This window comes from Numenius arquata, chromosome 1 (genome assembly GCF_964106895.1).
Source record: "Numenius arquata chromosome 1, bNumArq3.hap1.1, whole genome shotgun sequence".
Classification (NCBI taxonomy): Eukaryota; Metazoa; Chordata; class Aves; order Charadriiformes; family Scolopacidae; genus Numenius; species Numenius arquata.
The window spans coordinates 106,910,751-106,927,184 of record NC_133576.1 but is presented as its reverse complement, the minus strand read 5'-3'; the positions used below and the strand labels follow the sequence as shown (position 1 = coordinate 106,927,184).

Below are 16,434 nucleotides of genomic sequence, written 5' to 3'. Positions count from 1 at the left end.
TGACTTTGGGAAAATGAATTTAATTTATTAACAATTAAATCAGGTTTGGATATCTGCCCAAGGTCTCCAGGGTGGCAGCTGCAAGCCCACAATGTCAGAACATCTCTGGGGCACTCAGGAGACAAGGCATTTAATGGCTATGCTGCTGTAGCGTCACTCCTGTGTGCCCTGGGCATGTCTCCATGGCTGTGCAGGTACACCTAGAAAAGAGGCTGTAGGAATTACCCACTTCTGTGTTTTTATTCTCTCCCCTGATGCCAAAGAAATTGGACAGTGGCACCTGGTTGTGAGTCTGCTGGTCTCCAATGGCCTGGCTTGATGCTACTAGGTATCTCCACCTTCATCTAAATGATTTTGCTTACAACTACAGCTACCTCATTTTGCCACACTGTCAGTTTGCTCAGATCAGATGGTCTCACAGCAATTGCTAACTGCAAACTACCTGGCAGTGTTTGAAGGCACATGGAGTAAGATTCGTTTCACTAGCTGTTGGATGTCCACAGTGCAACCACCTAAAGCCACTGCAGGCTGCATGTAGGGAGGGATGGGGAACTTCTCAGTGCAATACACCAGACCTATTTCAGCTGGCTGGTTCAGGAGAAGATGATTCATATCCTAAAAGTGTCTATTTCTTTCTACTGGGTGTGAAGGGAGCCAAGGGTGCTTTGCTCCATTGTAGGTGACTACCAGAGACTTCTGCAGGAGCAGGCACAAGCTCAACCTTAGGGCTTTTGAGATCTCCAGCTGCTGTAGCCAGTTTGGTATGTGGAATTAATGCCAGCTTAGTGAAAGAGTGCTGTCTCCAGTCCCATGTACCTGCTTTCCCTCCTCACCTCTGCCCTCTGAGCTGGGGAAAGGCAGGAGAGGGCAGCTCTCCACGATGGAGAGGTTGTGTGGCCGCACAGTCTTTCCCCTCCCCACCCCACCCCCCCCGCCCCAACACAGGGCTGATGCCACACAGATTCATAGATTCATAGACTGGTCCAGGCCGGAAGGGACCTCCAAAGGTCATCTAGTCCAACCTCCCTGCAGTCAGCAGGGACACCCCCAACTAGACCAGGTTGCCCAGGGCCTCGTCGAGCTTCACCTTGAATATCTCAAGGGAAGGGGCCTCAACCACCTCCCTGAGCAACCTGTTCCAGTGTTCCACCACCCTCAGAGTAAAGAACTTTTTCCTAATATCCAATCTAAATCTCCCCTTCTCCGACTTAAAACCATTGCCCCTTGTCCTGTCACTGCAGACAGACCCTCCCCAGCCTTCCTGTAGGCCCCCCTCAGGTACTGGAAGGCCGCTATGAGGTCTCCCCGGAGCCTCCTCTTCTCCAGGCTGAACAACCCCAGCTCCCTCAGCCTGTCCTCATAGCAGAGGTGCTCCAACCCCCTGATCATTTTGGTGGCCCTCCTCTGGACCCGCTCCATCAGGTCCATGTCCTTTCTATATTGAGGGCTCCAGACCTGCACACAGTACTCCAGGTGAGGTCTCACCAGAGCAAAGTGGCAGAATCACTTCTCTGGATCTGCTGGCAACACTTCTTTTGATGCAGCCCAGGATGTGATTGGCCTTCTGGGCTGCAAGTGCACACTGCCTGCTCATGTCCAGCTTCTCATCCATCAACACCCCCAAGTCCCTTTCCTCAGGGCTGCTTTCTAATACCTCATCCCCCAGTCTGTATTTATACCAAGGATTGCTTGGCAGATAAATGGAATTTACTTGATAGTTCTGCATTAATTTCTGAAGTATGTTAGCAAAAATCTCGGTTATGTTAATTGAAAAAATAAAAGAAAAAAAACTAGGACATATACAGCGAAATAGCATCAACGAAGCAAACATTTGCTTCAAGGGGCCCTGCCCAGGAGCTAAGCCTTGGGCTCCTCCCTCTGCTCATCTGCATTTTGGATGATGTGTGCTGTTAACTGATGGAGCTTGGGGATTTCCCTCACCTAATTTTAGGGGTCTAAACGTTAAAGGAGTCTGGGCTGCTGCCTCTTGCCCGTACAGGCAAAGGGGAGATCAGGAGCTTCGGTGATGCACCTTAAGCTGTTCCCATTGCCTGTCTCCAAGCCAAGATGAGACATTCTCAGAAGAAGTTCACGTCTTTCCACTAGTCCCTGCAAAGTGACCGACTCAGATTTAAATGCTGAGTGTTTATCCCAGTGGATGAATCCCACATTTAACTGGCAGCACATAAGACCCCATAAGAGGCAGAACCCACACCCCAATGGGACTGCAGTTGCTTACTGCTGAAAGCTGCTTCGAGAACAGGAACGGGTGACTTTATTTCTCCTCCGCCCCCCCATTTCAAGACCGCCTCACACTGGGGGGGCCCAAACTGCCGGTTGGGCAGTAAGGAGCATCCACCCACCCATAGAAGCACACAGGCTCTGTTGCAGACACCTGAGTGAATTCGGCACCTCAACCCAAAGCCATGAGCTGCCCTTTGGCTGCGGTTACCTCCCACCAGCCTCCCCCAGGAGGGCTTAGGGGCCTGCTGTGGAGGTCTTGCAGTATGTCACCCAGGCATTCAAACTAGACGAGGAAGAACCAGCTTACGAGACTGCCCCACTTTTTTTTTTTTGACGGGGAGCCTTTCCCTCCCCGCGTTCAGAGTTATGACTAATTACTTCACATGCGGGCTTGCTGCTCTGCATCACTGATGATTAGCCGGCAGGGAAGCTCCCAGCCTTCCTTCTCAGCACCCACCCTCCCGCCCCCAACTTCAGCTCTAAATTTAACCAAGACGACCCTCTTAGTTCATTAGATGCACCGTGACTTTTACTAGCAGGTGTAGATGGATCGCCAGAGACACTCACCTCTTTTCCTGACCATAAAGGCTGTATGACAGACGTGGCCTCCCAGTTGAGTTTTGCATCAGCTTGATTTCAATTCCCTTCAAGTGCAGCCTCTGCAGCTCTCTGCCCACCGCAAATCTTCACGCAGAAGCTTTTATGAAGCCCCTGTTAAAACTCAGCCCATGTGTGTGCATGAAAACTTGGTCAGGCCCTGTCATTCGTGCTACACGGGCTTGAGAGAGCTGGAAGACGGGGGGGAAAAGGGGAATTTCTGTTGGTTAATGAACATGCAGGTGGGATACTGTTTTCTACTTACATTTTGAGACACAAAGTCTAAAAGAGCCTTTTTTTATGTCTAAGAAGGCTTTATATTTTCTTTATGAGTAATCTTCTATACATACATACTATAGTAATTAGACATATAATTGAAGAATTCATGATAAAAACCAAAAGCTTTGTCATGTGCTCATTTCTGGATTCTTGACTTGTACAAAATGCAAAATTATATACTCCAAGCGAGTAGCAGTTCTTTCTTTTGGAGAAGTTCAATGCAATATCAAAACTCCAATATAAGTGCTATCTCTGCTATAAACAATTTTTTTGAACACAGGAAGAAGCGCTCATGCTTAGTTTGTTTCATTCAATGTTATTTATACCTGATTTCAGCAGATGGATTTGAGATCTGCTTTTAACTTGAAACCTTGAGGGGAGGGAATTTCAAAGCTCTATATGATTTTTTCTTTTTCAGGCCTTTGTCATTTCTAGGAGGAGGTAAAATACGGAGCACAGACAAATCTCCACATAATCAACACCTATTCTTTCTCTGTTTTTTGCACATACACAAACCCATTTTTTTTTCTTGTTGAATATGTACAAAAATGCAAGTTACTGTCCTTTATAAAGCTGCCTTGACAAGGGATCAACATATAAGCACATACCTATGCAGCTTGACTCAAATCGACGTCTCAGGCAGATCAGAAAGCCAAATGCTCGAGCGGCTGCTGATGCAAAGGTATTTGCACAGCCTGAACGCTTCGGTTGATGGACATCACAGCTTCATTTGCTTCACCGAAATTACACCCCCTCCCACCAGTGAAGGACGGGGCTGGAAGAGCTCAGACCAGGTAGTGAAAGGCAAAGGCCAGCTCTGTCACACAGCCCCCCCCTCCCGCCCTGCAACCCATCTTTAACAGCTCTGGAGCCAAACCTCCAGCGAGGTATTGCCGGAGGTGAAGGATCGGGGAGAATAAAACTAGCATGGCTCACGCTCCTCCTCCTCACTGCATTTCGCTGCACAAAATGCTTTTGTTGACCTGTGAAGACCTCTGCACCCTGAAGCATGAACAGATCCCTCCAACACATCACAAAACCTTTATTAGTGTTTATCAGTGACACAGATTACAGGAACCAAAGGCAATTAAATAACATTTAAATTGACCACAGACTCAAGAAATACAAGTCACATTTGGCAAGGCAAACTTCTCAGTACACTGGGTTGCTTAGGTTATTATTACACCGTGAAAGAGGAATTTCCCTTACAAGGTTCTACATATTCAGGATATTATTAATAATTATTATTATTGTGTCTTTCAGACAGTTCCTTTGGCAAGAATTCCCATTTTTTAAGCTTTTATTATATAAAAATATAACCAATTTTCATTATGTACAAACATTACATTACACAATGTACAGGTTAAAAACACTACAAAAAATGGCAGGCCATGGGTGAACCAAAAGCAAATAAAACCAATGTAGAAAACATGAAAAAAAATTTAAATACTGCACATTTCATAAAAATTACATTAACTACAAACAAGTTTTTTTTTTTGTTTTTTTTTGTTTGCAAATATCAAACAGTACTGACGTGATTGGAAATCTTTCCCCACGACTTCATTTTTAAGGCACATCTTGCATATTTACACGTACAACACTGGATCTGGTCAATAACTTAAAGGCTCTCGGGAGTGACCTAGTCGTGTGCGTGCAGGGACGTGTGTACTCGGGCAGGGAGCGTGTTGGGCTACACCTTCTCAGCCGTGTCAGTCTGGGGAGCCAGGTATCTAGTCGAGGGGGCTGGGTAGAGGGGCACCCCAATCTCCTGGAGGTCGGGGAGCCGTGCGGGGCGCGGCGGGGAGAGCAGCGTGATCGTCCGGTCAAAGTCCCTGTGCAGCACCTTCTCGTAGACGCTCTGCAGCCCCACTGTTTTGGGCAGCTGGGCTTGGTAAAAGTTGTCCCTGCGAAGGGGATCCCTGGGCAAGGACGTGCTCTTGCAGAAGGTGGAGAGGGGTGCTGAAGGGTGGGGAGAGGGGTGAGGGTTGGCACGGCCGCAGGAGGGGCTCCAGCAGCGGTCCGAGTGGCCCAGGATCTTGCACTCAGCCGTGCATGCCCACAGACCTAAGGAAGAGAGAGAGAGGAGAAACCTGTCGTTACTGCAGGAATAAATCCACATCATTCGTAATCCTCAGAGTTATCAATCACGGGATTATTCAATGCACTGACAGTGGGAGTTGGGAGGCGATGCTCTACAGCACAACACAAAAGCATCCTTGGGAAGGTTATGCCGTTTTGTTAGGGACATTCCTCACAATCCTAACTGCAAGGGAAGCTTTTGGGGGAGGAAAAAAAAAAACCCCAATCCTACAGTACTTCCAGCATCTGCTAATTTGGTCTGGGTGGAGGAACCTGCTGCAGAGAGACAGGCAGTTTGAGTCATGCAGCCTAGGGTTTCTCTCTCCGTCTGCCCTGACTAATCACCGTGCCTCAGGGACGGGTCCCTCCATCCACCTCCCCGTCCACCTGTCCATCTGTCCGGAGGGGTTAGCCGGGAGCAGGGGCTGACTCCTTACCGTTCTGCATGTGCGTGATGAGATCTTTCTTCAGGGCATCTCCGCTGATATCCGAGTCACTGTCATTAAAGTCACTGTCGCCTTTGCCGCTGTCTTTGCCACTGAACTTCTCTGCCTCTCGGCCGGAGATGGTGTTGAACGAGTGCCCCTTCCAAATGGCCACGGGGGGAGCAGCCTCCTTGCTGTAGCTTGGAGCAGTAGTGAAACCCTGCTGGGGTGGGGGGATCAAAGGAGAGGTGAGAGGGGGAGTAGTGAAGGGTAAATCAACATCAGAACCGCATCTCTGTGATTCACATCCTCTGAGACCCCCACCCTCTGACCCCCTTCCCCACAGCAAGACCTTACCTCCCCACTTGGTCCTCTGAGTCTTTTCTGACCCTCGTAGAGGCAAGTGCTGTCACTGCTGCTCTCAGCAGTGGAGATCTCTTCGGCAGCTGGAGAAGGGTCAGGGCTGGTGAAGGAGGTTTTGCTGGGAAAGGTTCGTACCTCAAACACATTCCCCCTCTGGCTGCCCTCCTCCTGCCTTCCCTTCTCCAGGTGGGAGATGTCTATCTGCTCCTTCAAGGAAGCGTTGTTTTTGATCTCATTCCCCTTCTTGCGCCTGTTGCAGGTGGTGGCGATGGTGATTATAGCCACCAGGAGGAGGGTACAGCTGCCCGCCAGGACGATGATCACGATCAGAGGGATGTCCCACTGCAAAGCCTTTCCTTCCCAGGAGCTGGGCTTGGCTAACTCCTGGATACTGGAAGGAGCAGTGGCAGTCACCAGGAAGTTGACTGTGGCAGTCGTGGCCAGAGGGGGTCTGCCATTGTCCGTCACAGTGAGGATGACCTTGAACAGCTGTCCCAGCTCTTCAGAGAGGTCTCCTCTCAGCACGATGTCCCCGGTACTTGGGTTGATGGTGAAAAGGTCCTGCTGGGGCTCTTCCAGGAAGGCAAAGGTGAGCTCGGCATTGGCCCCATCATCAGCATCACGAGCTTTGATCTGGGCTACCAGGGAGTCACGAGAGGTCTTGCTGGACACGCCGATTTCCACTGTCCCGTTGGTGAGCACTGGGTGGATGATGACAGGAGGGTTGTCATTCTGGTCCACCATCCTTACTTTGACAAGGGTGCTGCTGGAGAGCTGCGGGGAGCCACCATCAGTGGCCTGGATCCTCAGGTCCAACTGTTTGAGGATCTCATAGTTGAACGTCCTGAGGGCATAGATGGCCCCAGTGGCAGGGTCCACCGAGACGTAGGTGGAGATGGGGGCCCCCATGACCTGTGTCTCTAGGAGCCGGTAGGTGACCTTACCGTTGTGGCCAAGATCGGGGTCACGGGCCACCACAGTGGTGATGTAGGCACCTGGAGGGTTGTTCTCTGGCACAGCCACCTCATAGAGGGGCTTGGCAAAGAGTGGTGCGTTGTCATTCTCGTCGCTCACCCGCACCGTGTACTGGCGGACAGTCTTGAAGGGTGGCGAGCCCAGGTCCTCGGCCACCACGGTGAGGTTGTACTCAGGGATGCGCTCACGGTCCAGTGCCGCCGTGGTGACGATCATGTAGCTGTCCTCATAGGCACGCTGCAGGGCAAAGTGGTCGTGACCACGGAGGCTGCAGCGCACTTGCCCGTTGGCACCCGAGTCACGGTCTGAGGCACTGACGAGGGCCACGAAGCTCTCGCTGGCCGCTGCCTCACTGACATAGGCCACGCCGGCAGCACTGGCGGCGCCACGCAGGGCGCTGATGCTGATGCGCGGCGCGTTGTCGTTGACATCGGTGAGGCGCACGATGACGGTGCAGGTGGCAGCGCGGGGGCTGGCGCCACGGTCCTGGGCACGCACGTCCAGCTCGTAGGTGCGGGTGCGCTCGTAGTCCACGGCTGCCTCCAGTGTGAGGCGGCCCGAGCGCGGGTCGAGGCGAAAGAGCCGTCGTGCCTCAGGGGGCACCTGGCTGCCGAAGGTGTAGACCACCTCGCCATTGGGGCCCTCGTCGGGGTCGGCGGCGTCCAGGTCGAGCAGCAGGGAGCCGGGTGGCGCGTCCTCAGGCAGCTCCACTGTGACTGAGCCCTGGGCGAAGGCAGGGCTGTTGTCATTGGCATCGAGGACACGGACGTGCACGGTGGCCGTGCCCGAGCGTGCTGGGCTGCCGCCGTCCTTGGCCACCAGCTCCAGTGTGTAGGAGGGCTGGCGCTCGCGGTCCAGCTCCTGGAGCAGCACCAGGTCAGCGCAGCGTGCCCCATCTGCCCGCGTCTGTGCCTCCACTCCAAAGTGGCTGTTGAGGGAGACCTGGAAGCTCTGGATGGAGTTGGAGCCCACGTCCTCATCCACGGCCACCTCCAGCGGGAGGCGAGTGCCCGGTGCGGCGCTCTCCGACACCTCCAGCGCCATCTGGGCACGGGGGAAGCGTGGCGCGTTGTCGTTGATGTCGCGTACCTCCAGCTCCACGTGCACCAGGCGGTAGCGCTCCCGCCAGCAGCTCACCACGTCGAAGGCCAGGACGCACTGGGGGGCTTGCCCGCACAGCCGCTCCCGGTCCAGCCCCGCTTCCCCGATGCTCAGCTGCCCGTCCTCCTCCCGCACCCGCACCAGCGAGCTGTTGCTGAACTGCCGCATCAGGCGGAAGCTCATCTCCCCCGGCGCCTTCACCGGCATCTCGTCGGCCAGCGTACCGATCACCGTGCCCGGCGCCCCCTCCTCGTCGGTGCGGTACCTCACCGTCTTGCCGCGGGACAGGGCTAGCAGGCAGGCGACGGCCAGCAGCCGCAGGGGGTTCATGGCACTTGCGCGGGGCTCAGCCCGACGGCGGGGTCCGGGGGCGCTGGCGGGTGGGGGGCGTCGGCGGGTGCTGCGCGGTACCACCGGGGGTGCAGGAGACTCCCGCGCGGTACCCGCCACTTCGCGCCACCGCCGCCTGCGCCCCTCCGCGCCTCCGCCCGCCCTTTAATAGACGGCGGTATGCAAATGAGAGGGCGGCGGAGCCAATGGGAGGCGGCGGGGCGCGGGCGGCCCCCCGGCGGTCCCCGGACCGGGGCGGCTCCGGCAGCCGGCGGGAGCGGGGGCGCGGGGCGGTCGCCTTTGTTTTCTTTAACTCTCCGGGGTTTGGGTTTTTTTTTTTTTTCTCTTTTTCTTTTTTTTTTTTTCCCTCGGTTTTATTCCCTTCTCCCTTCCTTTCCGCCCCCCCCCTCCCCGGCTCCTTTCTTACTTTTCCCTCCCCTCCCGTCTTTTCTCTCTCTCCGGAGGGGCGGCGGCGGCGGCGCAGCCGGCGCGGGGAGCGCCGGAGTAAAATGCGCGGCCCGGGGTTTGTTAATTGTGGCACAGGTCGGGCAGGTGCCGCGGCATGTCGCGCCGTGTCGCGGCATGTCGCGCCGTGTCGCGCGGGTGGGTGCGCGGGGTGGCGGCGGGCGCGGATTAGCGGGGTGCGGGGGTGGGGTAGGGGGGGGGTGGGTGGGTTGGCGGCATTCAGCTGCGCGGCCGGAGTGGTGTGTTACTCGCGTGAGAGCCTGTGATCAGCGCCGTAAGTCGCCTTTCAGGAGGTGTCCCCGCATGCTTTAGTATGCATGTCACCGCCCGGGTTTCTTAAGCCTGGGGCACTAGCAGGCGAGGAAAAAAAAAAAAAAAAAAAAGAAAGAAAAAAAAGTTCCAAATAGGATTTAGCATAAGCTTGAGGAGATTTGGAAAGGTTTCAAAGATCAGGCTGTATCAAAGGCTTATGAAGCCCTCGTTAGCTGTAGAAATATAATAGCATGGCAGGCTATCCCATTCGAGGAACCAATGTCTGTATTATTTCACTATGACAGGCTAAAGGGAGAGAAAGTTGAACAGTTTCCACAGAGGAGTTGGACTAAGTTGAATATAATGAGCAAACGCCACATGTATCCATTATGTCCCCCTATTCATTCCCAATCACTGCCATAACTCTTTGACTAAACGATGATGAGCGCTGAATTACACACAATGCCCTGCTCATATTAAAATACATTTAAGACCTATCCCTCCTGGTGCCCTGTTACGCCTATTCACAGGATTTTCTTTTTGTCCTAATAGGGCCTCTCTGGGAAGCAACACCAGTCTCGTTCCAGAAGAACAAAATAACAGCATGAGGCTGAAACCTGGCACGAACTGGGGGGAATGAAACCATCTGCCCCGCAAAGCACCAAGGCCTCGGCGCGGAGCCCTGCGCAGCCCCCCGACCCCGCGTGCCTGGGCGGCCATGGGGAGGGCGGCTGCTGGCCCCGGCCCACAGGGAAGGGACCCGATCGAGAGGGAAGCTGGGGGTCTTGATAGGCATCCATCCGGCTCTCTGGGAGACTGCATGCCCTTCCTTCCCTCCCTCCTTCCCTTTTCCTTACTTTTTTTCTTTCCTTCTTTCCCTTCTTCTCTCTTTTCCTCCCTTCCCTTCCCTTCCCTTCCCTTCCCTTCCCTTCCCTTCCCTTCCCTTCCCTTCCCTTCCCTTCCCTTCCCTTCCCTTCCCTTCCCTTCCCTTCCCTTCCCTTCCCTTCCCTTCCCTTCCCTTCCCTTCCCTTCCCTTCCCTTCCCTTCCCTTCCCTTCCCTTCCCTTCCCTTCCCTTCCCTTCCCTTCCCTCTTTCCTCCCGTTTTCTTTTCCTCCTTCCTTGCCTCCTTCCCTTTTTCCTTGTTTCCTTCTCTCCCTCCTTCCCTTTCCTCCTTCCCTCTTTCCACATGTCAGGGAACCTAAGAGATGCTTTATAAAGGAAGAGAGCGGACAAACTGAATGGGGGTCCGTCCCCTCGTCGTCTGTCCGTCCGTCCGTCCGTCCGTCCCCCCCCCCCCGCCCCGGTTTGCTCTGGAAGCCTGGGATAAAAACGCTCCTCTCTGCTGCGCACACGAAGGGGTGGATGTAGCATCCCGGGGGAGGGGGGGGCTCCATCCCCGACTCCGTGCGGGGCCGTCCCTCTCCGCAGGGGTACCCCGAGGCTGCGCGGGTTTCCGCGCGGGGCGCTGCGCGGGGCGGCACGCGAGCGGGGGCCGGCGGGCTGCCCGCAGCGCCGGCTTATGGAAATGGGATTTAAATCGCGCCTCAGCGCTGACCGCGGGGACGCGGGGGGGGGTGGGGGGGGGGGGGGCACGCTCTGCTGCCAACAAAAGCTCCCCAAACGCCTGGTTTCCATACGAAAAGCCTCCGCGCAGCTCTTCCCCCCACCTCATCCCCACCGCGGGAGCTCCGCAGACGGCTGTCTGGAGGGGCGGGGAGCAGCCCGGCCGGGCCGGGGTCCGGTACCGGGCCGGGGTCCAGGGTTTGGGGTCCCGGGTCAGGCAGCGCGCCTGGGAACGGAGCCGCCGACCGGGAGCGGGCAGCGGGCAGCGGGGCGGCCCCTCCTGTGTAACAGGATTATCTTTGCCATTTCAAGTTCCATACAGCATGTAATTTATTTTTAATTAGGATTAGATCGAGCAGGGAAGGAGACCAGACCTTCCCCCCCCCCCTTTCCCTCCCCCCGCAAAGGCATGGCTATTCCACGAGGAGCTCTTATTCTTTATAAAAAATCAATCAATCGATAAACCAGGAACTGCTTTCACCTCCCACACACTTTGCAGGAGAAAAGGGTGCAAAGGGCTGTATTTTCAATGTGTGCTCAAGCATCCGCATCAGAGGAGGCTTGGAAATCCTTCCCCTTTCCCATCCACTCGGGCCCCAGCTCACACCCTTTTTGATCCAAACCCATTCTTAAGAGGGTCCCGGTGGGGTCTTGCTCCTCTTGCCTTATTTTTAGAGGACAAAATGCACTTTCTGTCTGCCTGGGTTATTCTTTTTTCACAGTCGTGACTTTGAGTTAAAAAAAAAAAAAAAAAAAACGCGTATCAGTCGCTCCGCTGGAGCAAATCCTTCTCCCTGATAGTTTGGATAGAGTCCATTACAGAAATGTTCTGAAAGGCTGGTGAAGAATCCCGTTTTACAGCTCAAAAATAAACATACGGATCAGCTGCATTAAAAGCACTTCTTTGAAATATTGTGGTTAAACAGCCCAGATTGGTTGATTGCTCCATGCGGGGACATATGTTCTTGCAAACTGTGCGCATTGTTACTAATGGGGATTCTCACACCACAGCCTTGCCTTTGAATCTGAGGCACTGGTGGTTTCTCCGGAGCTGTTGCAAGGTTGTTTTAATAATTTACCAGCTCTCTTGCACTTAGTGTTGTTGTGGAGACTCAGAGCCTGCTAAGAAGGAGGCGTTTCGCAGTGTCCGGAGGCCTGATCTCTGCTGCCGAGCTCCTTCCCGTATCTCTTAGACACAGAAATCAAAGCTGCTCTGAGAGGTGGGTGTCAGGCAAAGAAAAAAAGCAAAACTCCCCCACCCATCCCCTGCAAACCCAAATCCCTGGGTACTGTGTTGCTCCCAAGAAGTGAAAGCACTCCTGGACCCCCAGCCTGATGCCAACAGCAACCAAGTCAGAGAGATAGCCAGCAAATCACTCCAGGTGCCTTTTTCTTTTTTTAGCTTTAAATTTACTTTCCTCCCGAGTCTGATCCAGCTCTTGGAAATGTGAAAAAAAAAAAGTGAAAAAACCCACATTTGTGGATCCTCTTCCCCTCTCCTCAAATAGTTATTGCCTTACACAGGGTGACAAAAAATGGGATCTCCTTTTCCTCTTCCCTTCACACCTCCAGCTGAGCGCAGGCATTTATTATGGTTCTGGCCCTTTTTGCCATCACCTGCAGCACGGTATGTTTGCATATGTCCCAAGGTGTTGGTGTCCCTGGCGCAACAGGGTAAGGCTGTCCTCCTCTCAGCGGGTTCCTGGGATCCTCACCAGTGATATCTCTGTCGATGGACATAAGCCACGAGCTGTCACATTTTGGGGCTACGAGAGAAGGTAAGACTCACGTGGAGATCTAGCCCAGCACCTCAGGACGATATAGACCTTGAGGGAGGATGTGCAGCTTGACACACACATGGGGCTGTGGAAGCCAGCCAGGCTTTAAGAAGAGGTGGCTGTGCTGTATGTGCTTCCCTTTTCCCAGGAGATCTTAGAGACACCAAGCACTTGGCTATTGAAAGTTCCCCTCTCCTCTTGGCCTCAGTTCCCCTCACCATATGCTGCACGGTGACTACATGCCCTTCGGGGCAGTGGGGTGGGATCCCATTGTATCACAAGCCCTAGGACGGTACAGCTTTGCCAGGGCTTTGCTGAGCCTAGCAGGGAGAAGCCAGGGTTTCTGGGAATGGTCTCCCAGCTGGTCCTGCTCACCCACATAGCCAGAGGGTCCAGCTGACTTCTCTCCAACCGTGAAGTCGGGATGCAACACGTCCCCTCAGCCCTTGTCTCTGAGCTTGCAGAAGGTGGCACGACCTCCCTCCCTGGAAACCTGTCTCCGCACTCAGCCCCTGCCTCTTTCTTCTTGGGCATCCCGGAGGGCTCGGCTGCCTTGGAGTGATCTACAAAAACAAAGGAATTCCTTCTGCTTCACGGCCTAAACAATCTCCCCCTGTTTAATCATTTCTGCCGCAACCAAGGAAGTGTGAGTTAACCTGTCAAGCTCCACAAGCCCCGGCCGACCCAAAAACCCTGGAAAACAAAAGAGTGGAACGAAGCGGCAAAGGGTTTTGTTGCTCTGTGACTGTTTGTGTTGGAGGGTAGCACGCGGCATTGCGCGTTTGTCTCCGTCCATGCAGGCGAGAGAAGACAGAGGCTGCAAACCTTCCCGTGAGCTGTGGGTTGGTACCGGGGTTATAAATCATCTCGATCATTTGTTTGTTATATTTGCTCCAAACGCTTCCCTGCCGGTATCTCCCCTCTGTGAAATGTGGGTTAGAAGAAAGAGTTTGTTTTGCAGAAGAAAGAAATCGCATGCCCGTACCCCCTACCCGGCAAGCAGTTTTGATTCCACAGGGAATTTATTTTTTAATTGGATTAATTTCTAGCCTCTCCCGGAGTAGCAGCTGGGGTCTTTGATTCAAGAGGTTAAAACAAAGGGGCGTGAAACAAAAGACCAGTTCTTCGCATTCCCCACACAGCGTGGGCCTCGTGCGTGCTGCCGGAGGTATCCCGGGAGCAGCACATTCCTAAAGGTCCCTCCATGAGGCCCTCAGCCGGGGTCTACTGTGGGCATTTTTGGGGTGCTCCGTAGTCTGCCTTGCCTGCAAAGTAGCTAGATGTGTTTTTTTCCTCCTATCCCACAACCCAGCCTGTGGTCTCACATAACCCTACCCCTTGGTATCCCTCCCCTCTTCTACCCCCACTTTCCCAGCTCTCTTTACCCTGTACCTTTTCCGCAGCCGAAGAGATAGATGAGTCTTTTCAGTTGTTAAACCACGAGGCAGGTGCCCAGGTTCAGTTCTCAGCTCTCTCATCTGGAGCAAGCTAATGAGGCTCAGCCCCGCCGAGTTCTGGGGTATTTAGGTTCTCAACTGCCATCGGATGTGATGGGAGTTGGACATATTTCATCCTGGGTGAGGGCTTGAGGCTTTCTCAGACTCAGCCCTTCACATCTGCACAGCACTTCTGTAGCTCACAGCGGTGCTGTGAAGACAAATACACCACAGACTGTGGGTGCGTGTGACAGGTGACAGCCCAAGTCCTGCTGTTTGCCCCCCATCGGGACTGGTAGGAGATCAGAGATGCCCTCAGAAGGAACAACCTTTAATATTCAGGTCCTTTGTAGCTATTTTGCCTCGGTGCCTTTGGTTTTAAGGGGGTGCAGGTAACAGAGTAGTTGTTCACACCAGGCTCTGATGTAGACCTTTAAAAGAGATGCCTGCCCTCACTGTAGCTTGGGGTCTGGTCAGATCACTAGGACATTAAAGTGGGGAGCTGCACGGCTTCTTTCCCTGGCTGTTGTGAATTGGTGAGCCCCCTCCGTGTCTGCAGCTGTACACTGGGCTGGGATGTCTTTCATACCACTTTGAAGGTGTCCAGGCTGGTATATTTGGCTTTCCTCCAGCAGCTCCTCATTTCCTCCTGGGCCTCATTCACGCTCTCCTCCTTGAAGGACTGTTTGGGATTTTAGACTCTTACGAATGATGAATGGGTGGAAGCGTTCCACCTCTCAGCTACCAGGAAGATGTGCAGTCCTCTGCGAATACCTACGTGGAGTGGTTGTGATGGACTGCGCTGGTTTCTCTGAGAGGCAGCTCTCCTGCTATTTAGTGTGCCAAGTCCCTCCCTGAATGTCCTTCTGCTGCCCCTGGGCAGCCAGTGCCACCCCCCCAGTGTCGCCCACCCAATGCTGTAGTAAACAGGCACAGCCATGTCACTCCTTGGGGTCTGTCTCCCTCCTACTGTTAAGACCTACCCAGTAAGATCATATCCTTACATGAGCACAAGGTCAGTTACGCACGTGCCAATAAATTGTTACTGTGCCAACAAAAATATCCTTCCCATTTCTCTGCTGCCTCTATATTTTCAGTCTTACCCAGCACATGTGATTTCTTCCCCCCCCCTCCCCGCTGATACATCCATGGGACGGGAGGGGACACTGGGAACTGATCCTTGTTGAGGTCTTGGAAAGGGAGAAGTTGCATTAGCGTGATGCCATGCTTGAGCTAATTAGCCTGGTGCCACAGTGGGGTTAATGAGCTTGGGCACAGCGCCATAGCTTCTGATTCCCGGCCTGGGGTGGGCTTCGCAGGTTTGTGCCCTGGTCTGCTCCTGGTTGTTTCCCGGAAGATTACAGGGAAGGGTGGCTCGGGGGAAAAATGCGATGGAAAGGCAGGGACTCAGCCTTGTGCCGTGAGTCCCTTTCTGCATCTCACCTCTCCTTCTCCCCCTCCTCTTTCCCCCTCCTTGTCCTCCATCTTAATCGCGCCTCAGCTTGCAAAGTCAGAGCCCCCCAGCTGTGAAGGACTAAGTCTCTTCTTCTCCCGACCTCCTGAGCGGCAGCAGGCTGCGAGCAAGAGTGTGCCTCGTGTCACTTCTGTTGAAGAGGCTGTGAGAGCAGGGGAAGAGCCCAGACGCAGGCGGCTGCCGCGCTTGGCCGCCTGCCAGGGCAAGGATGCTATTCACTCCCGGGAAGCAGGCGAGCATCCTCCCTCAGCCGCCTGCCTCCAAAGGCCGGGAATCTGCCCAGCCCGTGGTTGTATTTCAGAGGACAATCCCCCCCTGCCCTCCGCCCTGCTCGGGACTGAAGGCATGGGGGGGAGCAGTGGGGAGTTCGATCAGGCTGCTCTCCTTCATCCTGAGTTTGGGATCATCTCCCTTTCCTATCTGCAGGTGGGGCTCAGAGTTAAACATCTCTCTCTGTCTCCACCTTTAACGTGCTGGGTTTCTTACAAGGACTTGTTTTAGCTGCAATAACTGCCAGCACGTTGCTGCCTGATGTGCAGCCGGACTCTGGGCAGAGCAAGGCAGGGAAATGGCACACGACAGTGAGGACGACGGAGAGCAAACACATCCCGTTACAAGAAATTTGGAAAGGCTTTAGATATTCATACTGAATCAACGAGAATTAAACCTTTCAGAAGCTTAGGGACTAGTGGAAATTTTGTTCCTAAATCATTTAGGTACTCTCGCTTTTTCTTTTAAGGTTTTCTACTAGCGTATTTTGCTGCATTCCATGAGTTTGGGATGTTGCTCAGGATTAGATCAGACTGCCTCAGGAGGCCATGGGAGGACTTTTCCCTCTTTTTTTTTTTTTTTCCCCTGAACCTGCCATTCTTTAACCTCTGCAGGACTTTGATCTTCAGAGCTACAAAACGTTCCTGTACTCACCGCCCACCTTTCATGCACGGCGTTTGCTCATTCTCCACTTACGCTTGGCTGGAGGGGTCTAGCTGAGGAGGCACAATGCTGGCTCTGGGTGATGTGACCTGGGACCAGAGCTGGTGGCAGAGTGGAGAAGAGTGGAGCTGTTTCCTGTG

General features: G+C 53.8%; 1 protein-coding gene across 1 annotated transcript; it reads right to left on the bottom strand.

Moving 5' to 3' along the window:
- Positions 1-4,810: 4,810 nt before the first annotated feature.
- Positions 4,811-8,393, bottom strand: PCDH8 (protocadherin 8). The gene is made up of 3 exons (XM_074149981.1): positions 5,982-8,393; positions 5,637-5,847; positions 4,811-5,184 (listed from the first exon to the last, which is right to left on the bottom strand). The coding sequence occupies exons 1-3, from the start codon at positions 8,391-8,393 to the stop codon at positions 4,811-4,813; spliced, it is 2,997 nt and encodes a 998-aa protein (XP_074006082.1).
- Positions 8,394-16,434: the final 8,041 nt, after the last annotated feature.

What these genes read in the sequence shown, in the direction of transcription:
- PCDH8 (XM_074149981.1), bottom strand. Translation starts at nt 8,393, where the DNA reads ATGAACCCCCTGCGGCTGCTGGCCGTCGCCTGCCTGCTAGCCCTGTCC. An exon ending in TCAGAGGACCAAGTGGGGAG is followed by an intron (nt 5,848 to 5,981) that starts GTAAGGTCTTGC and finishes CCCCCACCCCAG; the next exon opens with CAGGGTTTCACTACTGCTCC. An exon ending in CATCACGCACATGCAGAACG is followed by an intron (nt 5,185 to 5,636) that starts GTAAGGAGTCAG and finishes TCTCTTCCTTAG; the next exon opens with GTCTGTGGGCATGCACGGCT.